The following is a 25857-nucleotide window of genomic DNA, read 5'->3' as shown; positions in this document are numbered from 1 at the left end:
GGTTGTAAATGCGAGGATGGGTGGCAAAGTTACGGTTTCATCGCATTAACTGCAAATGGTTGCTAAACGAGGCAGTCGCTAAACAAGGACTACCTGTAAGGGGAAGCTGATCACGGAAGAGCCACCAGCTAACTTGGTGGTAACAAGGAGCGATGCAACCATCAACAGGCTGCCATTAGTTTGGGAAGATCTTTGTTGGAGAGCGTCTGGATCTTCAGTGGAGAAAAAAGACAGCGCCATCCAACAGGGCATCCGCATGGGAAACTCTGCTGGGGGGACTCCCAAAAGCACTGCTTGAAGGATACAAATAAATAAGTGTATTGCTGTTAGTTCCACGGACAAGCAATTTCCTTCTTTACTTCCCTGAAGACGAAGCTTTACCCTTAACTGCAAAAGTTAACCTAAAAATAATCCTATGACTATCTGGATCCCAATCGGAGCAATACTCTTCTTCTTCCTTTTTTTAAAAGGCTATGTTGTCTGTTTGTCCATTAACATTTTCGAAGGGTGAACTTGGCAAAATTACTGGGGGTTCCACCCAGCGCCGAAATGGAGCATACCTAGATCGTACGCCATGAAGTCCGAGGAGAAGCACTTTGCCCCCTGACTCATCGAGGTATCGTTATGGGTGTTACCTCCGAAAACCAGCATGGTCCCACTGATAATCACAGCCGAATGCAAATACCGGGAAAACCGGCTCTCTTTCAGAATCATCCTAGAGGAATAAAAGAAACAGGTTTTCAAAAACCATCCCTATCTTGCCCTTCTAGGCGTCCCCTTAACTAAAAAAGCCAAATGGTGCTTCTTTGTGAGATGCATGGAAGGATCAGAGAGGAGGAGAAAAAATGAAATTGAATCAGGGAATCACCAGTCCCAATACAGCGAGTTATAAGCCCAGCGGGAGAGCCAAGAAATGCCTCTATCTGATATTACTTCCCCCCTAAATCTTTTCTCCCAGTTGTGGCTCCAAAATTGTACGTAATTCCCCACCATGGGAAAACCAGTTGGGGGGAGCAGATGGCAGGTTCAGGGCGGGCCCTGGGACAGATTTCAGCAAGCTCCTTTCTGCCTCTTCTCTCCTTTATATGCCCCTATTCTCTCATAACCATTTTAGCGAGGTTTGTCTCTCGTCAGACTCTAAAATGCGATTTTGTGTTTGATACAAATGAGATAATCTTCTGTCTGATTAACCACATGCATATTTAAGTTCGATGCCACCATTTAAAATGCACAAGCACCAAATACTTCCAAGGAAATGCACATATTCTACAATTTTACATATTCAGCTGGTTTAAACAAAGACAACCTGTTTTAAAATATGCACTGATTGCTTCTCTCCCTTTAGCTCAAACCAAATATCTTAACTAAACCAATCACTCCCCAAACATTTGTTGGTTAATTATCCATGGCATGTCTTTGTTTCTATATCACATTAGGATCAGGCTATTTCCAAGCCGCATCACTTCTGCCCATGTTCATTCATGAGTTGATCCCGTCTTGTTTCTGTGTAATTGGCAATATGTTCTTTTAAAAAGGCAAAAAATGCATTTTTAATGCACGTTACTCAAAGTATCAAAGCAATTCTCATGGGCGCGTTCTTGCATGCATTTTGGTAGGGTTCTGAACTATATTCATTTAGCAAAATGTAGAGACTTGTAAAAACAGAAGGAGATCTGCATTCATCGAACTAATCCACCCACCCCAGGCACAAATAACCAGGCTCAAATTTCCTACTTCAGACACCTTATGCAAAGACTCAGCTTTCTGGAGGAGGCGCTGATGTTGGGAGAGGTGGAAGGAACAAGTAGAAAAGGATGACCAGCAGCAAGGGGGGTGGACTCAGTCACAGTGGCGATGGGGGCACCCTTGGAAGACCTGAAGGACCAGGCTGGGGACAGATCCTCCTGGAGAAAATCTATCCATGTGGTCACTAGGAGTCAACAATGACTTGATGGCACAAATTCAATCAATCAGTCAATCAATCAGTTATGTACTCAGTGTTAATGAAAAATCAGTGAATAACCTGAGGGCTTTGGAATCCTCTCTGACTACAACACCAAAAAGCATAGCTTCTGCCCATTTTGGGGTAGAAAAGAAGAAGACCCTAAAGTAGAACTATCACATATTTTTTTAAAAAAGCAAATCCTAAAACTGCCAAGGAAAAACCTAGCTCCACCAAAATATCTGACATCACAACCTTCCATCTCCCGCTCAAAGTGCGGCCCTTAACAACGAGAATGTTGCTCATCCCTGCTGTAGTAAGTTCGAGGCGTGTGGAGTAAGAATCAATGGCATATCCTGTTAGAGAACCCCCAGTGCAGCATCCCAAGAGACTTGCTAAAAGGCCCAAAATACAGTGATTTCATTGATGCCAACATTTTCCCCGCATTTTAGATCTTCTAACCAAGTCATTAAGGTTTGAGAAGCTGCACACACTCTAGAAGGGCATGAATCTATCCAGCTATTTGCCTGAACACCCCACCTGTGGACTGTGGAGAGAATGGGGCCGCGAGCATTGCCTTTCCCCGTGTCTCTTCGACCTCACATTTGGGCAGCATGTCCAAAGGGGAACTGCAACCAGGTTGGCTTAAACTGAAGCCAAGATCTTCGCATGACCTGAGACTGAATAAGGCAGAGCTCTGCTCTCCCCGCATTTGCCCAAGCGACTGCCTGAACATAGCCAGAGAGATGGGGGGCGGGGAGAGAGAGAATGTGTCTATACCTAGAGAGAGAATTCATATACTGCTTCTCTCCTACAAAAGGCTCCGAGTGGCGTAAGGAGTAAGAAACATCAGTAATACCAGAACAGCGCAATGTAGGGAATGAAAGGTGATCCATTAACCTCATCACATACCCTTACTTGGCACTGATGATTCCACAGCTCTTCAGTCTTAACATCCTTCCTGATGGCCCTGAGAGGAAGAGCCACCCTGGCCTGGGTAGACAAGCAGATCCAGACCAGGACTCAGAGACTGCCGGCCACTGGGCCTTCTCCCATCAGTCCTCTTGACCCGCAGGGGCCCTCAGCAGGTTTTCCCTGTTGGCCTGGACTGGGAGGGCAGAAGCCATCTGGGAAAGGTCTGCCACAGAGGGCTTTATAAGGGAGAACCACCACTTGGAACTCCACTTGGGTTCTGTATGTAAAACACATTAAAAAATGCTGCTCTTGGGTTGTACTGCACTATTAAGGCTGTCCAGTGAACACATGGATGGACCACTGTATTTTGCACCAATTCAAGTCTCCAGGTAGTCTTCAAGGGCAGCCCCATGTAAAGCAAAACTCAGTTTATTCATAAAAAGATGGGCAAGGGCATGGGTGACCATCTTCAGTGCCTCTGGTTCTAGATGAGCCCACACAGCTGAACCAGCTGAAGCGGGGCAAAGGCTCTCGTGGCCACATCCTCCATCTACTCTTGCAGGAGGAGAACCTCACATGGCCGGCTACTCTCTCCATCAGAGGCTAAGCAGCCCCCCCCACAAGCTCCACAACTCAGTAAATATACCTACCACTTGTACTTATGAACTTCGTATTTGTACAGATCATCCGTCAGCCTGTATTTGTTAGCACTAAATGCCTTGTAACCTCCATGAGTGTAGATGGACTTGGAGTTTGGGTCATACACACTGCTGTGGCCATACCCTCCTTGCACCAGGGCTCCTTTTGTTTGTAAAATGCTCCATGTGTTTGTTGCTGAGAGAGAAGGAAAGGCAGATATGAACAAGCTATGCTTAGCTTTCAGATACTGCAGATGTTCAACCAGACAACTGTAACTTGTTCTCCAAAGATGCCCGGATTCCAATTCCTACAATCCTCAGTCACGACAATGTTTTAGCTAGTTGACTGGGGATCATGGAAGTTGAAGTCCAACTTCAGATTTGAGAAGGCTGTAACAATATAATCATTCCTAACAACACAAGTGATCTTCCTTAGTACCGATATCCCTCCTTGTTTTCAAGTAAGTAATTTCTCAGTAGTTGCTTCTTAGATAAGGAACACATCAATGTCTACATATGGATGCTAAACAGAATTCTATTTTCTCTCTCTCTCTCTCTCACACACACACAAGCTAAACTGGATGTTAAAGAGCTAATATGTAACTTTAACATATACCATCATTGGGATTTTTGATATGTACATATATTTGAACGGTTATCTACCCTGAGGCTAGGAGATTCAAGGACAAAATTCAACACTAGATTGAACGGACACAGAACAGACACCAGCTCTGCCCAAGAGGATTTAGAGTCCATATCAGTTCAAGGAGACTGAGATGGAAACAATGAGACCTGGAAAAGGCAAAAGGGTACTAAAGAATCTGATATGGAAATGTCCACAAGGTGAGGCTAAGAGGTCAAGGGAGAAGCCATAAAAGAAATTCAACTGAGAGCATCCAAAGGAAGCAGGCAAAAAAATAAATTAGGGGATTTAGCTTTGTAGGTGAGAGATGGCAACAGACAAGGAGAGAAAGAGGAAGAGAGCCAAGCCATGAATAATATGATGGGAAAATAATGGAGTCTAGATGAAGGAAGCGTTATCAATAGTTGTCAAAATGGTCAAGAAGGAGTTCCAAGGAGGCAACAGGACAAACTGGAGGAGGAGGAGGGGGATTCTGTATGTAAAACAAAAGGTAGCTCCTGTGAATATCATAGCTCTTTACCAGAATGAGAGTGATGCCAAGACAAGACTCACCTAGATTGTATTCCTGCACATTGCTGATGTATCCATAAAGAGGGCAATGCCCAAAGAGGACCAGCATCACCACTGCACCATCCTCCAGGGTGACAATGTGGGCAGAGTGGCCAACCACAGCATACTGCTCCTTGGCCTTTGGGATGACAGGAACCCAGGAATGGTTTGCGATGTGGAACACCCACAGCTCACTAGTTACATTACCGGATTCATCTATCTTGCCTCCATACATGTAGATTTTGTTCTGGAAACCACAGAATGGAGAGGGAAGTTATTTATTTATGTGTTAGATTTATATCCTGCCTATCCACCAGGACCTCAAGGGGTTATACAGAGCATTCCATTCTCCAATTCTCCCACTCTGCCATCTGAGGAATGGAGGTCTTCCAGGTCCCAGTCCAACCCATCAAGCATTCCGTCACATTCATTCTGAAAATTAATTCAGAAGCTCCTTGCAAAGACAAAAGCTGCTCCTGCATACATAATGGTAATTATTAATACAATCCTTTCATAATTGCCAACACGTATGAAGAACCATTTATGGCCAAATAAATAATCTGGATTCAACTTCATTTCCCTCCTGACTAATAAATACTGGCATTTAACAGAGAGGCTGAAGAAAAATGTCAGTCTTACAGAGGAGAAGAATCTATTCAGGTATTTCTGTTCCTACCGCAAGTTTATTTAAAAGGATGAAAAAGAATTAAGTTCGTCATAAACTCTAAAATTCTTGCCTTTAATGTTGGGGTAGAGAGCAGAAAGTGTTCTCTACAGGAAATGAAAGGTTGGGGGAACAGAATTATGTCCTGTTCTAGGCGGTGCAAGGGGCCCTGCAACCCTAATTCCAGGACAAACGTCTTCCCGCCCCACCCCTGTGATGGACCAATGGCTACCAAAAACGGGCTAAGCGACGAATCCCTCTGTTACTTGTGGAAGTCTTTATTCTAATCCCCATTTCTGTATCAGGTTCAATCCCATTTGTAGCTTCCCTTCCTTTTCTGCCATCCTCCTCACTCCCCCACATAAGGACTGCTTTCCGCCAAACTTAATCCCACCTTGGTTCTTCAACCACCTGGACAAAAAAACAGCAAAAGGGTTCTTTTGATTAAAGGTACTGCTTCCTTCTCGCTTTTACCCAAAACAGGTTTCGGATCCAAGCCAAACTAGAAGTAGAGTCTCAAGAAAGTACACAAAAGCCACTTACTTCATGTAAGGCTATTGAATGCCCATATCTGATCCCAACTGCATTCACAATACTGTTCAGGGTCATCCATTCTCTGGACTCAAGATTATACCTGCGCAGTGGAAAGGACAAAACACACTGGGGTCTCCTTTTGCACTCAAGATCAAAGCTGTTGTTCTCACCACACCAGCAGAGAAAATAGGGGAAGCCAAGCAAAAAAGCCAAGAGATATTTATGGATGAACCTAGTATATCAATAAAACCAAAGCTGGTTTAGGCATTAGCTATTCTGCTCCTTATAGCAAAGCAATGGTTTGCACTAATACTTGAGCTATTCATGGAAGGAACAATGGAAACAGAAGGACAGCTTTATTCCGTTTGTCTAGCAATAATCTTAAATATCCCACTTGGAGACCATTCAAAGTAGCAAACAAATTAGCAGCGTCTCCTCTGGAAGTATTTTGTTCCGGGGTTCAGTGGTCTTAAACCACTGCACGCATAAGCACCTGAACCGCCACCCCTAGGTTTTCCTCACCAAAGACAATTGTGTCAGTTTCATAAAATCCTGCAGAGCCAGGAAACTGACGTTCTCAAACGTTCACATGATTTATCGCTTAAAAGAAAAGTATATCCCCTTTTCTTCTCCAAAAGCAAATTAATACAGTTCACAGAAGAAGAAGAAAACCCCAACCACCAGGGACAAAATAATCAACGATCCATCTTCAAATTATCACATTCAGCAGCAATGAGGTAGAACACAAGAGGCAAAAAACACACGTTGGATGAGAAAAATCTCCACCTGCTGGCAGAAACGGCGGGGAAGATGGCCGAGTCTCTTACAGAAAGGAGTGCCACAACAGAGGCACCACAGCAGAGACAGCTGTTTTGCGTGTCATCACCAGCACTGCTTCAGAAAGCAAAATTGTGCAAAAAAGAAGGGGGGGAGTGATTCCTATGAGAGTTACAGGTGAAAATGAAGATTAGGAGTTGGTTGCAAGGAATATGCCAGGAAACCCCTCGAGGATCAGAGAGAAGAACAATGAGACATCTCCAGCCAGATGTTCCTTCAACCCCCAGAGTCCTCAGCACATGCTGCCCTTGGGATTCTGGGAGCTGAAGTCCAACTCAACTAGAGGACACCAAAATGGAGAAAGGTTCAGGACGGGATCATATTCTCCACCAATGTTCTAGACTGGCCTGTTTATTTTACCTTTTTCAGCTACTTGATTACTCAGATGACTTGAGGTATTTTTAATACTGAAAGCTTCTGTTTTATATGCGCGCGCGCAAGGACGACTGTTATGAATTGCTAAAAATGACCACAATCTTATCCCTTGTCAAGGACGAAGTCTCCATTGCTATCAAGAACAGGGTGAGCCCATGTAGTGAATGGGAAGAAATCCTATGCCAAGAGGTCCAGGTAGTGAAAGAGTTAACCAAGAATCAAGCTGACCTGTCAGTCCAGGTATTGGGCAGAGACAATGGAGTCTCTATGCCTTTTAATCTGGAGATACATAATACAGACTTAAATTCTTAAAGAATCAGCTATGTTCATTCTGGAAAACAGAGACCAGACTTTAGTATGTGTTTTTCCTGTCTTGTTGGTCTATTGAATCATTTGCCTCCCCTCAAGGAAATCAGGTCAGAAAAAGACTTTTCTGGGGAAAAGTAGCTGGGGGCAGCATCACCAAGGTGGTTCTTCATAGGATCCTATGTAATAGGATTGTGGGTGGAGGGTTCAGATATCTCTTATGGGAGGCCCTGGAGCCCAACCCATCATATCCCGTGTGTGTGAGCGCCTGCACCCTACTACACTCCAACTTTAAGGAAAAGGCCTCCATGCTCAGCTCTAGAGCCACTACCAGCTTTGAGATCAACAATAACACCAACTATGCCTGATGTCAATCACAGACTCCAGATGACAACAGTCTCACCTCATACCGACCACCAGTCAATGCAAAATCTGTTAGCTTGGCTAAAGGATTACCCAGGAATGACTCCTTGTTCATCAGTAAGAACAGCAACAGGCCCAGATAAAAGAGAGTAGCAGGGCCACTGGGGCCCTATAAACTTGGATTTTAATATTTACCAGAAAGAAAGCCATGCTTCCACGTGGATGTTTGAAAAGAGGGAAGCATGTTGAAGCCCCGTCTTATAAATGCTTGATAGTGGTTAAAAAAACACAATCTGGCAACTGAAGTAACACATAAGCCCCAATACATAATCAGACTTTGAGGAAGCCCTCCATTCATTCTGTTGCTGAGAAAACCACATGGCAATAGTGAGCCTTAGGTCTCTGATTCTTTACTTTTCTAACTTTTATGAGCCAAAGCCTTCCCAAGGGGGGCAGAAACTCACACTAAAACTGGTAGTTATACAAAAACTTATTTCTTGTGTATAGATTTTACTAGATTGGTCTACAGAAATTCAAGTATTCCTCGCTTAAAATTTGCCTTTGGCAAACCCGTTTTACTCACGCCAAAACCATCTGGGCATCCGTGTGATTGAACATGTAGCCGCCGACCACCCACATGACGTCATCCTGGACCACGGCTTTGTGAGATGCTCTTGGAAGTTTGGGGATATAGAATTCCTCCCGAGTCCAAAAGGAGTGATTTGCTGGAACAGGAACCGCGCAGTCGACGCCTACGAGGGGCAAAACGCACCACCAGTTACGGCCTCAGATATCCTAATAGAGCACTGTACCTTGTTAGCTCACAAAAGTAAACTTTTAGAAACAGTTAAAATTAAATGATTAGTGGCAGTCAGGTAATAGTTTTTAATGAGAGCTGAACACGAGTTCAAATGATCATATACTGAATCAAATACGGGTAGGCCTCGCTTACCGACTGCCTTGCGCAGCGACCGTTTGAAGTTACAACGGTGCTGAAAAAGTAAGTCTGTAACCAAGGCATGCATTCACGACCTTCACAGCATCTCTCAGTCATTTGTTCACCAGTATAGTCAGTCAGTATGCATTATCCTGTGCACTGCGGGTTAAACCGCTGAGCTGCCGATCGGAAGGTCGGCGGTTCGAAACCGCACGGCGGGGTGAGCTCCCGTTGCTAGTCCCAGCTCCTGCTCACCTAGCAGTTCGAAAACATGCAAATGTGAGTAGATCAATAGGTACCGCTTCGGCGGGAAGGTAACGGCGTTCCGTGTCGTCATGCTGGCCACATGACCACGGACGGGTCCTTACGGACAACGCCGGCTCCAAGGCTTAGAAACGGAGATGAGCACCGCCCCCTAAAGTCGGACACGACTGGACTTTACGTCAAGGGAAACCTTTACCTTTACCTATAGTCAGTCAGTATGCGTTATCCTGTGCCTGACCCTTTTTTTCTCTTTTCCCCCCTCACAGAGCAGAGAGTTTGGAGAGGAAGGAATTGCAAGAGAGTAAGCAGGCACACCATGGGGAATGCACACTGAAAGGAATGTGCTAGCGCCAGCAGCCACAAGCGCCCTTGGCAAACAGCCACTGTATTCCCCACTGTGTGCCTGCTTACTCTCTTGCAATCCCTTCCTCTCCAATGAATGTACATGCAAACATTCATTTCCTTCTTGCTAATTATCCCAGCACCAGGCTGAGCATCCCAAAGTGTGGAGGAGTAGGGAAGAAGGAAAGCTGAAGTAAAACCTTAAGCACGGTTGCAGTCATGTGATTTCCCACTTAATGACCATAACACTGAGCAACTGACTGGCTGGTCCCAACTGTGGTCACTAAATGAGGACTACCTATAGAGAGCTGGAACAAGTCTCTATAGTCTAGGAATTACTGGTGGCCTACGTTCAGAAGGAACCTGGCATCACCTTTTCAGCTCAGTTCAGCTGGCTTCATCAGATACACAGAGGGGCTAGACTGATGTAGGACTTCCATGCACCTGGTGAAGCGAGCAGAGCTCGCAAAAGCTTCTGCCTTTTAATAAATTTGGTAAGTCTGAAAATGTCCTGCCGGACACCTGATACTTGGCTGCCATAGACTAGCACAGCTCTCCTCCTACAATGTCTGTGATGGCCGAAGTACAAATATTTGGCTAGAAAAGTGATGCAGGTACTGTTAAAAGTGTCCCAAGGCGTCAAATTCCCAGGTGGGCAATTCAGCACAAGGGATCGTTTACCTACCTTGCCAACCAGGGTAACAGATACAGCCCTGAGTTCCATTCACTCTGCAATGCCCCCTTTCGGGGAAGCCACAGTCTTCTGGGCAATTGGGAATGTCACAGGCCTCTCCTTTCCAATGTTCCAAACACTCACATTCGACCGCTTGGCTGCCGTTCACAGGCCGGCATTCCCCTCTGCCGGAGCAGTTATGGGGACACACGTTAAAGCTGCAAACGGAACCCCAAAATTCAAATCAGTGGTTTATTTAGAAGCCCCTGGCAGGATAACTGGACCTGCAGTGTAAAAGTTATTCCTGAACTCCAGTTAATTGTGTGATTACGCACAGATGGTTAAAGGGTTAAAAAAAAATCCCTTTCCAACAGGGTTTCCAAATCCTGCATAAACAAAAACACAAGTTACACCTACTTAGATCTCGTTTAAATATGAAGAAAAAACTTTCTGACAATAAGATTGGTACAACAGCGGAACAATCTACTGCACAGGCTGAGGGTCCCCCATCTCTGGAGTTCTTTAAGAGATACACCGCTTGTAAATGACTTAAATTATTCTCCTGCCCGTCTGGACTAGATGCTCCTTCCAGCTCCATAGTTCTAAGGTCCTATGAAAATATTCACTCTTCAAGGTTAAGGATGCATGCCTAGAAAAAAATGGCATGCATGGGGCAGCAAAATAGGTAAAAAGCAGGCCACCACCCCAAGGGCTTTCTGGTATTTATCTATCTATCTATCTATCTGTCTGTCTGTCTGTCTGTCTGTCTGTCTGTCTGTCTGTCTATCTATCAAATTTGTCACAGCCCATCTCCTCCCACCGGAGGGACTCTGGGTGGTTATATAGGGAACCCACTAATCTCCATGGGAAAATAAGACCATCAGAACTTAAGTTGTGCCCTGCTGGACTGGACCCCTGGCCCATCTAGTCCAGCAGTCTGTTCTCCCAGTGGCCAACCAACTGCACAAGGAAGCCCACCAGTCTCCCCTTCCTCCCCCACCGCCACCAAGGTTAATTGCCACTGATCCCCAAGACTTCCATGAACTGGTCCAACCCCTTTTTGAAGCCAGCCAAGCTGGGATCTCGTGATAAGCAGACTTCCAGAAGAAACCACAGGAGCAGCACTATGACCTGAAATGGATCAATGTAACGGTATGTGGGAATGACCTTGAGAGGCAGGCAAACAGATGCTGCCTAGGGAACGGTCAGATAGGAGAGGGCATAGCTAGGAGAAAGAGGCAGCATCTGTTCGCCCCGTCTCTCAAGGTCATTCCCACATACCATTACAACAAGAAGCCACTGTTGTGCAAAGCCACAGAGAAGGAAGTGGTCCACAAGAAAGGCAGCCTGCTATATCTGGAACAATTTCTGAGCGCTCTTTCAAAGGTAGCCTGAGGAGAGCCAACTTCAGGCACCCCAACGTTGCTGAACTGGAAACTCCTGTTTTCCCAGCCAGAATGACTGATGGTGGGAAATATTCAGAGTTTGATTTCAGCACCTTCTAAAGGACCAGAGAATCTGCTGCCAGGCTAGTGCAATCCGGGTGGCCTTAAAGCAACTGTGACCAGATCCAACACTGGCAAATGAGATCTGTCTTGCAGAGAGCAAACACTGCATTTTGCTGTAGTGGTGGATCCCCGCACTAGGCAGCCAGTTGGATTAAATGTTCTCCAAGATCCCTTCCAACCCTTCCGTTCTACAATCCCCAGTTAGGAGACGAAGAGCTCGTAACAGAGACCTCCTGCCCCAGGGGCTTCTTTCAGGACCAGGATAGCAACTTGCCTGCAGCCCAACCTAGTTAATCATTTGAAATGAGCCAACTGCCTTTTGGGGATGAGTGGGAACTTCTAGAACAGTGTTCCTCAACCTTGGCCATTTTAAGGTGTGTGGACTTCAACTCCCAGGATTCTGGGAGTTGAAGTCCACACATCTTAAAATGGCCAAGGTTGAGAAACACTGGTCTAGAGGTCCACCATGTCCAGAGAGACTCTTCCTTCAACCTTGCTGAGTTAAGGCAGCAGCTACATGTGGATTTCTTTCAATCAAAGCAACGAAGTCTAGCTTGTGCCTTGCCAGCAGAAATCCTTGCCTGCAGTTCCCAAGAGTTTCAATTTAACATGACTCCAGTTGCAAAACAAGATCCTGCCAGCCAAGGGAGACCTTTCTGGCCCAGATGGAGAAACTGTCCATATCCTCTGGACATGGTGGACCTCCAGAACAGTGTTCCTCAACCTTGGCTATTCTGAATGACTTCTACAGTGACATTCTGACAGCCACCACAAGGTGGTGCCACTGTTCCTACAATTCTCAGACTCTGGCAGGGTTTCCCTTGCACACCCACAAAACAAAGGGCAGTTGCCTTTGCACCTTTGAGAGTTTGAATTCTCTTTCCTCACTTAAGTCACGTCCAGTCACACAGAGTGACACTAGGATATCCCATGTTCCAGGACTGGTGCAAGGCCTGTTAGGTTCTGTATGATTTCTGGGTTTCGGAGGGGAAGATCCAAACCACCTTCCCTGTTTTCCAAGAGCTGGGCTGAAGGGAGAAATCCCAGGAAGGAGGTTAGGGACCCCCCTTTGGACAGGCTGGGGGTGAGTCAGGAGCTACAACCCTTCTGGCTGCTGACCCATGGGGAAACTCTGGAAAGAGGGATCTGCCAAGAAAGATTTCAAAGATATCCCTCCTCCCAGGTTGGAACAGAGGAACAAACCTGTCTGAAGATGAAGAATGAAAGAGGGAGAGAGAAACCCAGGAATACAAAAAAAAAAAAAAAAAAAAGCTAGGAAAATAGTTCCTTTCAAACAAGGGCATCTCCTCGCTTCAGCAGGGATGGCTGTAGTCGGTTGCCTCTCTTGCCCATGGATTTTGTTTTCAACAGCTTCTTCTATACTCTCATGTCTCTTTAGATCATATAAATCTTTTGCCTTTTTTTCAACAGCTTCTACTCTTAGCAGCGTTCACTGGTAATTATTTGGGGAAAGGCCTCTCTTCCTATCAGAGTAACGCATGCTGCGTCTAGCAGACAACCAGCAAGCAGCAACAGGATCTGTAGCCGAATATCAAATACCCGTGGCTATTTCGGTACCACCAGTTATTCAAATTCCCCCTCAGATCCAAAGGAATCGCCCTCCAAAGTGCTAAAGGTAAACTCAAATTATCTAGGTGGCTTCCACTAATAAATAAAGCGTGCAGATGCACCCATCCACCATTGTTCTCTTTCCGGATGCGTGGCCACCGTGCTTTTCTGATTCCAACAAGCATCCTTCCGCAGCCCTCACCAGAGGATCACTTAAAGATTACCAATGCAATTTCGAAATCCTTCCTGCAACACTCCCTGGGTGCAGGGGCGGTGGCTTACTTGTAAGTGATGTTGAACCCCGTCAAGTTGTAAGCTGCATCGCTGAAGAAGTGTAGAAGAGTGTAGCCAGAGGTGGCTGCAACTTCAGGGACAGACTCATTACTCTCCCGCTCCGGAACAATCAGGCCGCTGGAAGAAACATGATGATGATGATGACGACGATGACCATGATGACGATGATTTATTACATTTATATGCTGCCTGACTCACAGCGACTCTTACAAGTGTTAAGGCATTTAAAACAAAGAACAATAGGGAGAAAAAACAGAAAAACAGACGAACAGCGATGGCAAAGAAAGTAAACCCAGAGGAGAACAGAAAGGAAGGACGGGGCGGCAGTCGTCCTCTCCAAAGGCCTGGGGGAAAGCCAGGTCTTCAACGCCCTTCGAAATATCTTTAGGGTGGGAGCTGTTCAGATTTCAGGGGGGGGCACTGAAACTGAAACTGCACTGAGGGGAGAAAGAATCAGCATTAAGGCTTGGCCCCCAAGGCATGTTTATTTTCATCACCGAGGAACAGCTAGAAATCAAGATGTTATGTTTATGCTGTTTGGGAAGTGGGTGCCTTCACACAGCCTTGTTAATCCACGTTTTTTATAAATGCCATAAAACATTATTTAACGGCAACCATTTATACAACCGAGTTACAGGTAGTCCTCACTTAACGATCACAATCGGGACCAGAATTTTGGTTGCTAAGCAAAGCAGTCATTAAGTGAATCTGACCCAATTGTACGACCTTTTTTGCAGTGGTCGTTAAGCGAACCACGTGGTCATTAAGCAAATCAAGTGGTTCCCCACTGATTTTGCTTGCCAGAAGCCAGCCAGGAAGTTTGAAAATGGTGATCATGTGACCGTGGGATGCTGCAACAGTAATAAATGCGAACTGGTTGCCAAGTGTCCAAATCATGATCACTGTGGGGATACTGCAATGGCCATGCAAGTATCGGTTGTAAGGTTTTTTTCAGCACTGTCATAACTCTGAACCATCACTAAACAAATGGTTGTTAAGTGAGGACTACCTGTATCCACCTGGTTCAAGATCTGAGACCTCAGTTGAAATGTGCCAAAAAAAGATCGCCCTTCAGCATCCCAGAGAAGTGAGTAAACTCAATCCTCGTTATCCATGGGGGTTAAAAACCCCTGCAGAAATGGAAACTGTGGTTACTGAAGCCTGGGAACAGGTGATATATTATCAGAACCACGTGGAGACTTGCTAACACAAAAAACACTGCAAGGACAAGAACACGGTTTCCCTTGGTGTAGTTCGTGTCGATGTTGTGCGGTAAGGCTCTCAAACCTTTTTCCCTACTGCACATGGCCGTGTAGAGCCGCATGGAGACATTTGATGAAAATTGGGTTACGCTTTTATAGAAGCATATAAGAGAATCTGCGGAAACAGAAAGCGCAAATAATGAGGATTGGGTGCGTGTCCTGACATTTTAAAACTGTGTTCACACTTGCAAGCAGAAACCCCAAACACCTACTGCCTTGCTTGAAAGGGCGAATCAAGTCAACGGTTACAGTTCAGTAAAATATATAATCTGGGAAGTAGGCTGAAGCCCAACACAGCTGGAGAGCACCAGGTTGGGGAACCTTCCAGTGCAGTACTGCTCTGCTTGTAACACCATGAGCAACATATATGCATAAAACCAGAATGATTAATTCAGACTTATTTACCCTGGCTGCAAACGTTCATCTTACCCCAGCTTATCACTACTACAATTATTAGACTATGGAAGTGGCTTGGAGGTCAAATTACATATTCTAAAAGGCTCTATCCAGACCTTCAATTTACAGTAATGCAATCAACCCATTTCAAAAGTGGTCTTACGCAATTTCTTAGGGGACAGGAAGGGGCGGGAGTCAAATTCCTTGCGGGGATTAGTGCTGCTCTTTCCCTGCTGTATAGAGTTTAAAAAGCACTGTTTCCGTCTTAGTAACCTCTAGAAAGTTATGTGGAGGTGTCTGATGAGGCAGGAAAGAGTAACACGCAGTTTCTCTGAAGAACAAGCACAGCAAAAGCAGAGGCAGGACAGGAGGTTTAAAGGGGAAAGCTGGGGAGCCGAGGTACGGTAGTCTGGGATGAAACTGGGACACCATTAAATGTTAGCAATTATATAGCTTTGAAGCTAGAAGTCTTTTGTTCTAACATTCCTTTGCCAACACCAGTTACTGTATGCCCATTTTACAGATAAGGAAAGCAGCTTCAAGGCTGAACTGACTACAGGATGACTAGAGGGCAGAAAAGCACTGTGTTAAAAGGGAAATGGGAGTAGCTATAATTGTTAATTTTCTTCTGGCACTCAACCCTTCCTAGAGAGACCGCCTGGCTGTTCTGATCAATGGCATTTAGAATTTTTCCTAAAAAACAGGCACCCTGAAATCACCCGCACAATTGCTAAATCCCATGCTCACGCTGTAGGGCTTCACTACGTTCACACCCGACAACAGAAGTGGGCCGTTTATTTAACTAACGTGATTTTGCTGTATTCTCAGGTGGGATTTGGTTGTTTTAACTTGGACGATCTGGTCTTGGACTGCCATAAAACGTCCGTTTGTGTATTTGCTTGTTCTATTGCATTGCCATGAGCAGCTTCCATTTCAGCTGAGATTTCAGCAAGATCAGAGGTAGAAATCCCAGCTCAAGGGAGACCATCTAGCCTGTCTTGGCTGATTTCAGAAAGAGCTAAGCAGAGCCAAACCACTTAGGAGTTAGATGGGAGACCACTATGAAACCCCAGGATTGAAGGCTAGATTGGAAAAATCAAAAGAAATCCATGAAGAAGGCAATCGCAAACCACTTCATTCGAGCGTCAATAAAATGACACGGGTCTGTCCAGGAGACACCAGGAGACCGGTTCACCAGGAGACTCAGGAGTCTTTCCATTTCTTTCAGGTCCAGAAAGGAATTGAAGGCGCCCTAGAAGATGCCTGTTTGAAGAGCCTCACCTCATGAATTGGGTAGGGTCCTGCAATACACACACACTAATGGCTTGTCTGACTACAGAGAAAGGCACACCTATATTTCCTGGAAGAGGGAAAAATAAATAAATAAATAAATAAATAAATAAAGCGGCGTGAAAACCTGATCTCTCTCATCAGTTTGGGGCTAAGGATAGAACGTCTACCCTACCTATATAAAATCCCCTTGAAAAATAATATGAACCTTTCATGAACCAAAGGAATATTCCACTTAGACCGCAAAAACCAGAAATAAAGAGATCCATGACAAACACTGGATAGGCAGTTACTCTTCCAAGCAACTTGTAACTTCTCAGGGTTGCTCTGGGCAAGGCAGCAGAAACCCGCAAAGGCAAGGTCTCCTTCCAGTCAAGGTGGTTTCATGTTGCTTTTCTTGAGAAAACAGGGAAGTCCTCTGCCGCTGCCTTCTGCAGGGATTTTTTTTCCTGACTTTCCAGCCTAGCCTTGAAAGTTGAATGGTGGTCTCCCATCCAAATACTAACCAGGTCTGAATCTGATTAGCTCCTTGGACAGCAACCACGGTTGGCTAATTGTTGCCACTAGCTGAGGAGAAGCAAGTACCGGTTTCAAATGCTGGGTATATATGAGCTTCTACATCAGGGTTTCTCAACCAGAGTTCCGTGGCACCCTCGGGTTCCGCGAGAGATCCCTAGGGGTTCCCTGGGAGACCACAATTTATTTAAAAAATCATTTCAAATTCAGGCAACTTCCATTAAAGAGGTAACTTTCATTCTTTAGTTTTACTTTAAGAACACTGTTAATGCATATAGACAGGCCTACCCATGAAACCAATAGAATCATTTTGTAACTTCTGGCCTGTATTTGAGCCTGGATGTGCAGGGGTTCCCCGAGGCCTGGAAAACATTTCAAGGGTTCCTCCGGGGTCGGAAGGTTGGGAAAGGCTGTTCTACATAATCATGTGTGAATGGGCTACCTGGCTTCCTATATAAGGCAGGTCCCTTTTCTTTCAATTGGAGGGCAGCATCCTTGGAAACATGAGAATGCCTCTGTCCTGAAGTCTGTAAGGGACAAAAGCTGTACAGCAACCATCCAAATGCGCTGGAACTCCTAGAAGATCCTAGAACAGGAAGGGCTGTCCACAAGGAGTAGAAAAGGGCTGAGGAAAGAAAAACCTATTTCGGTTTAACAGCTGCTCCCTCGCTTCCCGTCGGATCCCTCAGCTTTTCTACCCCCTGCTCAGACACCTTGAAGCGAACCTCACCAGGTAAGAAAATACTGATGATCAACTAGTACAACAGAGGCCACAGGGATGCGAAACTCAAAGAAAACTGGCAAGCCATCTCCATACAAGATGCCTCCCCTCTTCCACATCCACCTGCTGGGGAGGAAATCGGGCGTGCCTAACTGTCACGCTATTCCCATTTAGAATAAGCAACATCATGCAAAGCATAGGAAAGGGCTCAGAAATAGCCAGAGAAGTTAAAAGATACGAGATCAGAAAGTGAAATACAGCTACATCGGATTTCCACCAACCCCAATCGCTTTGCCTCTCTGCTCCTTTCTAGCCTTACAAACCACCCTTGCTCCCATCAGGCTTCGCAGGTTGCCTTTTATTCTTGCAACTTCTCATCTCTTTTGAGAAGAGATGGAGGGGATCTTATCAACTACCCAACCATGCTTTTCCCATTCTTCTCAACCCATTCATTCTTCCTTCATACATTTTTTGAGCGATTTGATCCTCCTCCATTCTCTCTAGATGGCCGAACCATCTCAATAAACTTCCCCCATGCTGGTCACTCACTTTTGCGTTCAGTCCGCATATTCATTCGTTCATTCATTCTTGAGCCTCTCTCTTCTTATATACCAAATACACCTCTTGAGTTACCCCATTCCCCCTGCATATGGCTTACGTGTAACGTTTCTCCGGAGGGACTTCAGCCATTCTGACTTCTTTCAACTTCAATCCTTCTTCAGGCTTCATCCCTGACACCAGACCATATCCACCCACCACCTTATACCAGCATTTGCACATTTCAGGACTTCTCCATCCATCTTCCCATCTTTAGGAAATGTTCTACCAACATTTTCAAAGCTGCCTGCCATTCTGATGTAAATCTGGGTACACGTTTTCTGATTCTTTTTTTTAAATCTTAATGGCAGGAACTATGATACTTGCAGGACTCCCACCTGAAGTCCCTTTCCCCAGGAGCAAAGCTACTTCCACTCCACCCGCGCATGTTTTCTTCTAATCACAGGAAACCAGTTCTGGTGGAGGTCATCCCGCTAGAGCAGTGCAGTGTATCTGCAGCACTCTGTGCCTGCTACTTGAAAGCCAAAACTTCATCACAGCTTAATGAAAAGGGAGCCCAGCTGTTCAATCTAGGGAGAACCAAGAACAGCAAGTACTTTCTTCTCACATCACAGTACAGAGCTATAAAGCATCTCCACTGCGTTCAAGTCGCTCTCCACAGACAAACCCATTGTGCTCACAACATTAACCGGCAGAATGCTGGCAGCGAGGTTTCTAGTTTCACGCCATCCTAGCGAAGGACTGAGAGGGGAAATCCCTGAAAGCACAGCTTTTGCTATTTTAAAGAGCCACAACAGCAGTGTTCAAGACCCCATGTGCTGTGGGTAGCTCTGGACATCTGAGAGGAAGTGTGAGGACTACCGGTGAGGAGAGGCAAGAACAAGAGAGTTCAAGCCACCTCAAACATCACAGCCTTCACTTGGGCTCCAACCAGGATTGCCTCGGATGCCCATAATGTTAACTATGTTGGGTACCTATTAGGAGCTGCACCTGAACCAGCTAAGCTGTGTCAGAACCATGAGCTGAGTGCTGCTGTGGCCTGGCCCTCCCATAACAACAGACCAGGCTTCTTGTTTCCTCCGTCACAGCTTAGCATGGTGCGCACTGAGCTTTACAGTAATTGTCTCGTTCATCCTTAGAAAGTCTAAATTAAGATGGCAGCATCACAGAACTACTACCCATAAGGAACCGAAACCACAACGGCATGAAGGAAACAGAGAATGGGAGTTTGGAAATGGCCAAGAGCACCACAATCAGGGTTTTGTCTAGGTTACGGTGTTAAGACTTCTTTGGCCACCTTGGTGGGTCAACTACAACAGAAATGAGGTGAGGGTAGTACGCTGCTGTTTCTCCTTGCCCTCTTGGTACTTTTTGATACACCCAACCATGGTATCCTTCTGTGCTATCTGGGCGGCTTTGGCGGCATTGTTTTGTAATGGTTCCCATCCTTCCTGTCAGGAGATGCCCAGAAGATGGTGCTGGCGACTACTGTTCCTCCAGGTCACTGAGCTATGGAGTCCCCCTCTTGTCCCCTAAGTTTGGGTACGGTTATTCAGAGCACTGACAGCGATGACACCCAGCTCTACCTCCTCACCACCTAATTCCAAGAAAGTAATTGATACCCTTGAATGTTGCTTAAGCTCAATAATGGGCTGGATGTGACGGTGAGGCGCCTGAAGTCTCTGACAGGTTGGCATACAAATTTTACTGAATTACGTTATCAAATAACTGAGAAGAAAAAGTGAAAGGTGGAAGGTCCCCTGTGCAAGCACCAAGTCACGTCTGACCCTCTGGGGGGATGCCGCTTTCGCGCCGTTTTCTTGGCAGACTATAGAGCGGGGTGGTTTGCCATCGCCCTCCCCAGTTGTCACCTTCCCCAGCAAGCAAGCTGGGTGCTCCTTTTACTGACCTCGGCAGGATGGAAGGCTGAGTCGACCTGAGCCAGCTACCCGAGAGAGAATCCAGCTTCTGCCGGGATCAAACCCAGGTCGTGGGGAGGGTTTCGGCTGCAATGCTGCCGCCTGCCACCCTGCGCCACCCGAGGCTATTAACTGAGAAGCAGCTCATACTAAAGGCAGGCAAGATGGAAGTGCTGCTGGACTCAGGAGTTGCAACAAAGCCTGTTCTGCGTAGAGCTTCAGAGAGAGGAGGCTGGAAGCTCGGTCGTGCTCCTGGGCACTTGAGCATCGCCAGAACCTACATGGGGCTCCGACAAGCAGCAGCTTCGCACAACTAATGACCCCTCCTGAGTGCCTGGATCGGGCAACAGCTACCACCCTGTGGTACAATGAATCTGGATGTCTTCGATGCACGTCGCGTGGGGCTGCCCTTGAAAAGGTCCCAACAATGCAAATAATGTCTGCCAGGTTGCTGCTCAGTGCAAGGCAGAGGGATCCCAGGATCTCCACCCTAAAATACCAGCCCTTGCTACCAACTGGTGGCACTGAAGATGTGGCTGTTAACCCTTAAAAGCCTTGGAGGTTCAAGGCGTGACTCCCAGGGGCCTGCTGTCCCGCTGTGAACTTGCCTGTTTCTTCACCCAATGGGAGAGGCCCTTCTACGGCATCCCCAGTGCCAGAAGATGGCCTTCTCTCTGCAGCATGCCAGGGAAATGTTGCAGCTGGCCCCTTCTCCCCCAGTATTGAGGAAAACAGCAGAACCACAGCCCTTACCCCAAGTTTTTAGCTGTCCATTGATTTTCATAACATTGATTTTCCTGTCTCGTTTTATTGTTGTTTTATGCTTTCCACTGTGTTTCATTACTGTGAGCCTATAATGGACCGCTTATACAAGCAGAAAGGCAGGGTATATATTGAATACTCCAATCTCCAGCCACATTCACTATTCACAGGGAGGGGGTAGACTGGTTCTCTGCCACCTTTAGTTATGCTGCATTCCTCAAATTTCCTCTTTTGCCCAGATGAGCATCAAGGCCCTCCCCAACCTGGTGCCCTCCAAAGCTGTTAGGCTGGGCTGGTTGAGTATTCTGGGAACTGCAGTGCATCTGGAGACCTCAGGCTGGAGGAAAGCTATTTAGACAAATACTTTTAAAAGGTGTTTAATTTTCTAAGGATCAGATTCAGAGTCCACTTTACTTCCTTAAGATCTGCACACCTGGGCACCTGGGTCTTTAAAGCTTATCCACCTGTAGGACAGGAGGCTTATGAACACTTTCAACAAGTGCTTGAGCTGAAAGTACTCTATGCCGCAATCTTGGCTTTGTTCAGCCCCAAATTAACTTTATTTAGATTTGTTCTGTTTTATCTGGGAGATGTCAAAAGTGAATGAGCTCAGGCAGCCAATCTCTCAAACAGCAAGTAGGAAACTACTTTCAAATATCAAGATGTGCTTATCCCGAGGCAACAACTACCTTCTATTTTGTACAAAGTTTAAAATATACAGAGTTTTGTAGATGCTTGAATTACACAGGGGGCCAATTAAATTCTCTTTAATCAGTGCAGTAAATAAAAGCAGCCAAGCGGCATCAGGTTCATTACACCTGTACAGATGAAAGTGCAACTCTAAACATCTGCAAGACTTTTGCTGGTACTTAAAAAGAAATGCCTATTTTACTCTGTCAGACAAACCCTGGGCTATTTCTGAGCAAATGAACTACATCCAGGCACTTAATGTCTCCCTTAAAACACAAAAATAGCATCAAGCTGAAACTGAATGCATGCCTTTGACACAATCTTTGACACAGGAAGTGCCTACACATTACCAACTAGGGAGGGGAAGAAATTTCAGGGGCCTTCTCATAAAGATGAGCTTGTGGTGAGTTATTCACATGCACCCACTGCTATACCATTAGAACACCAGCAAATTTTGGGATGAACCTGGGTTCCCAAGATAAGCCGACAGCTAAATTCTTGGTCCAGGAGCTGATGGACAAGACAATCTCACCCCAGGTTGAAGGTTATCAGAAGGAGCTTTCTTCCGTCTGGAAAGCACCAGATGTGGTGACCTATACCACCACAATGTCAACTGACCATGGCCTTGCTGGATAGTAGTGGTCTTGGAGGGAAGGAGGTCCAATTGATGAAAGCGGACCCCACCCCTTTTGTAGGTACAGTGGACACATACACACAATGGGTGCAGCTTACAGGGTAATGCCATGAGCTTGTTTTTGTCAATGTGATGAAAGCAGCAAAATCCTGCAGATGCCACTGTTCAAGAGGAATCATAACAGTCATAGTCTACCATGCTGTCACGACACTGTCTGTCACATGTTGTGTTATCAGAGATAAAAGATAATGGACAGAGGGACCTACCACAAAATGTACCCCATTATGCTCTTCTTTCTTTCTCTGTTAATGCTGTCCTTCCTTCTTATGCCAAATTAAGATTAAACATAGCCAACAAACCTAATTTTGGTGTATTCTAACTAACTGCAAATTTCATTCACATTTGTAGGATAACAACCTTCCAGCACCAGACTCTATTTTTATGCTGCCCTTTGCAACTCTGTTTTATTCTTTTGTTATCTGTCATTTTTAGGCATCGTGGGTTTTATTGTGATGTATTTAAGACAGTTTTCTCTCTCTCTCTCAGCGTTCTCTCGTAGATCACTCTGGGCTCCTCTGAGAGGATGAGCGGTACAGAAGTACAAATAAAATAAAAATAAAATAATGCCAGCCCACTCTCACAAGTCTTTCTCAGCTTCCATTACCCAACATTTAGTGAAGCACCCCTGTTCCCATGGCAATGCTCGGTCTCCAACTATGATAAACCATCAGAGTGTTTCACAGATGAAAAGGCACCACCAACAGCTCATTCCAGTGGACACAAAGGAGGCAGCCTCTTAACAATTAACCAGTAAGTATCAGCTTTCCGGAATACAAAAAGGAAGCTGTGACCTTCTAGGAGAAAACTTAGGGAATTGCATGACAGGAGCGCTCATTTTGCACCAGGCTCTGAGGCTTACCTAAAAGCCGCCAGTAACGGAGCATAGATTGAATCCCCATCGTAGACATAGAGATGGTCCCAGCTGCATTCTGTTGCAAAATGATTAAAACGGAGCCTCAAGACCGTGTTAGGCCTAGAAGGAAGGAAATACATGAAACAGCCTTTCCAAAAACAGCAGCAGCATACACTTCAGTTTGCACAGCACTTTGCAGGCAAGACTTATGGCGAGTTCCAGTATTTGCATTTTATTTATGGCATGGCATGGCTGCAATGGCACATCTCATTGCAGTTGTTACAGTATGTGATCAGGGAGCATTGCTTCTAAGTCAGTCCCCATCCCGTGATTTTTTAACTAAGCCACCCAGGTTCGTGACAGATTGGGGCAGCTGACTCAATCAATCACTCAATTTGCCAACTAGCCAAGCTAAAATGGTGAAGTTGACGTCGCAACACACAGAGTTCCAGAACTGCAGGAAATATTTTTTAAGGAAAAGATGTTATCATGCCTTCCAGGGTGCCTGCCAAGGTGATCAACCTTAGAACAACCCATCACTGATCGTATGAGGGCTGAAACAAAACTCAGGTGAGGTAACACCACCTTTATGTGGATCATCTTATGAAAATTATATCTGAAACATCTTCAGAGCTGGAACTTTCTGCCCACAGAAGCCTTTTGCAGCAAAAAGGTTGTATGAAGTAGTGGGGCTATCAGAAAGCAATGTATTTTTAATATCAGAGTTTCCAGATTCACACAGAGTTCAGCTTTCTTCTTTGGTATCACAAACTTCAATGAGTTTTCCGGAGTAAATGAGGGGCCTTGCACATGCCAGCACCGCTAAAAGCAGGTCACACCTCTTCAGCAGAGGCTGACTCTTCAACCGGGGAAAGCCGTATGCCAAAATGTCCTTTATATGAGGGCTGTGAATGCTTTGAAACAGTTTGGAAGAATTTTAGAACTCGCACAGGCACAGCCTCTTTGGTCCTCGTTCCTGGGCAAATTTAAGGTTTGGGAACAGATACAACCCCAGACCACATTTAGAGCTAAAAGTTGTATTCTTCAGCCTTGGAAATTGAAATGGATGGCCCCCAACCTCTCCACTGAGCTGAATTTATGTTTTCTGGCCAGACATCATCAAAGTGCCCTAACCTTCTACGGTAGCCAGGTTCCTGATTTAAAGCGTCTCATCCCCTGCCTTACCCATATCCGTGTGCTGAACACGTGAAGGTGGGGCAGACAGCTTCACTGCTACAGCCTTGGAAAAAGGCATGATTGCTTTAAGAATCACACTAACACGCTAACCTTTGCTGGGGCAAAAGTAGCTTCTCCCAAGGAAAATACAACAAGAATTAAACTAAATTCATTCAAAACACAGTAATTCCCCCCACCCCTGCGGAAAAGGCATTTAGACAGAAACAAGAGCAGAATATATGTTTTTAGTACACGTATTCATTTAACTAATATTTATGTAATTAATAAAGAAGAACAAGTAAGGTTATTTCACAAACATGTGCAATGGGTTCTTGGAGAAGATTCCTTGCATCTGCAATTTATTCCCACTTTCTTTCTTTGCAGATAAGAACCCATTCTGGCCAGCTTAGGACTAAGGTGGTCAGGCCAAACCCATCAGTTGATTAGAGTTTGCAAAAGGAGATTTCTTCAAGGCTGCTTGAAGTGTATCTCCTGCTACTCTGCAAATTTTGCTGGCCTTGTATTCTCCCTGTTCAGCCAAGCTCCCCGCCATGTTTCACGAGCTCATTAAAGCGGTGTTTCTCAACCTTGGCAACTTTAAGATATGTGGACTTCAACTCCCAGAATTCCCCAGCCAGCAGGGCTGGCTGGGGAATTCTGGGAGTTGAAGTCCACATATCTTAAAGTTGCCACGGTTGAGAAACACTGCATTAAAGCAGCAGCTTTTTTTTCAGGCAAGGATGGAAGCCTGAATGAAGACAGGGTCCTATAATAAATAGTGAAAAGCGGGGCTGAACTTTTGTGGGTTCCAAAGTAACGCTCCCAGGTAATTTTCAAAATAGGCTCAAACTTACTTCGGAACAATTGTGTGTTATGCGGCATCCTGCCAAAACCTTTTACGAGTGGGAGCAGGCATAAACAAAAATATCATTTCTCAAGCATCTTAAAGTATATTTTACGTTTGCCAGCATGCATCCTAAGAAATCCACCAAACACCCTAACTTAACCTCAATGCATGTACCCTTCAAACAAATGGTACTAAAAGCTGCTAGGGAAGATCAACTAGCAAGGTAGCTAACAAAATCTCTTCCTTCATAGCTTGAAGGACCTTTCTCAAAGGTTCATAGGCCCTTTGAAGGATTTTTTGGATAAATGTAACTGTGGAACAACATTAAAAAAAAAGCCATCATTTCTTTAGAAAAATGCTTCACATACAGAAAAGCAACATTTAGGGACATCCAGGGAATCCCCGTAGCCCTCTCCCTCAAGCAGCAGCGAAAGTAACACCACCCCCAGCCATCCAATTATTGAAATTTTTCGACTTTGCAACTAAATCATTCTTCTTCAAATCATTCATCTTTCCTCCCTGTGAGTAGAAAAGTTCTTTTAGGGCTTAATTTCATTTCTTTGGATCAGGACACAAGCCCATATCCCCAGCAAGAAATAAACAGGGGACATGAACCAGGGCACACCACTTTGCTGTTTGGGCGTATAAAACTTGTTGCGCTCACTTGAAACCTGTTCAATTGTTTGAAAAGTACAGTGGGCCCAGTTTCAGCAGTGGCTGTCAAAGTGAATCACCTCCAATATATGACTTATATGCACATACATACAGTGAAACAAATAAACTAACTGAATGGGGATGTAATTAAATGCAGATAAAATTC

At 45.3% G+C, this 25857-nt stretch overlaps 1 protein-coding gene across 2 annotated transcripts in view; it reads right to left on the bottom strand.

The window, feature by feature from the left end:
* Positions 1 to 25857, bottom strand: part of ATRN (attractin) — a 197649-nt gene that overhangs the window by 117482 nt on the left and 54310 nt on the right. For both annotated transcript variants that reach the window (XM_063310528.1, XM_063310527.1), the window contains exons 3-10: positions 23021 to 23134; positions 13342 to 13470; positions 9995 to 10200; positions 8350 to 8518; positions 5895 to 5985; positions 4691 to 4934; positions 3508 to 3691; positions 561 to 715 (exon numbers count right to left, since the gene is read on the bottom strand). In XM_063310528.1, coding sequence (XP_063166598.1) covers positions 561 to 715; positions 3508 to 3691; positions 4691 to 4934; positions 5895 to 5985; positions 8350 to 8518; positions 9995 to 10200; positions 13342 to 13470; positions 23021 to 23134 — 1292 coding nt within the window. The remainder of the gene's footprint in view (positions 1 to 560; positions 716 to 3507; positions 3692 to 4690; positions 4935 to 5894; positions 5986 to 8349; positions 8519 to 9994; positions 10201 to 13341; positions 13471 to 23020; positions 23135 to 25857) is intronic.

Source organism: Candoia aspera, chromosome 8 (genome assembly GCF_035149785.1).
Source record: "Candoia aspera isolate rCanAsp1 chromosome 8, rCanAsp1.hap2, whole genome shotgun sequence".
Classification (NCBI taxonomy): domain Eukaryota; kingdom Metazoa; phylum Chordata; class Lepidosauria; order Squamata; family Boidae; genus Candoia; species Candoia aspera.
The sequence above is the reverse complement of the archived record's forward strand: the minus strand, read 5'-3'. Positions and strand labels throughout refer to the sequence as shown.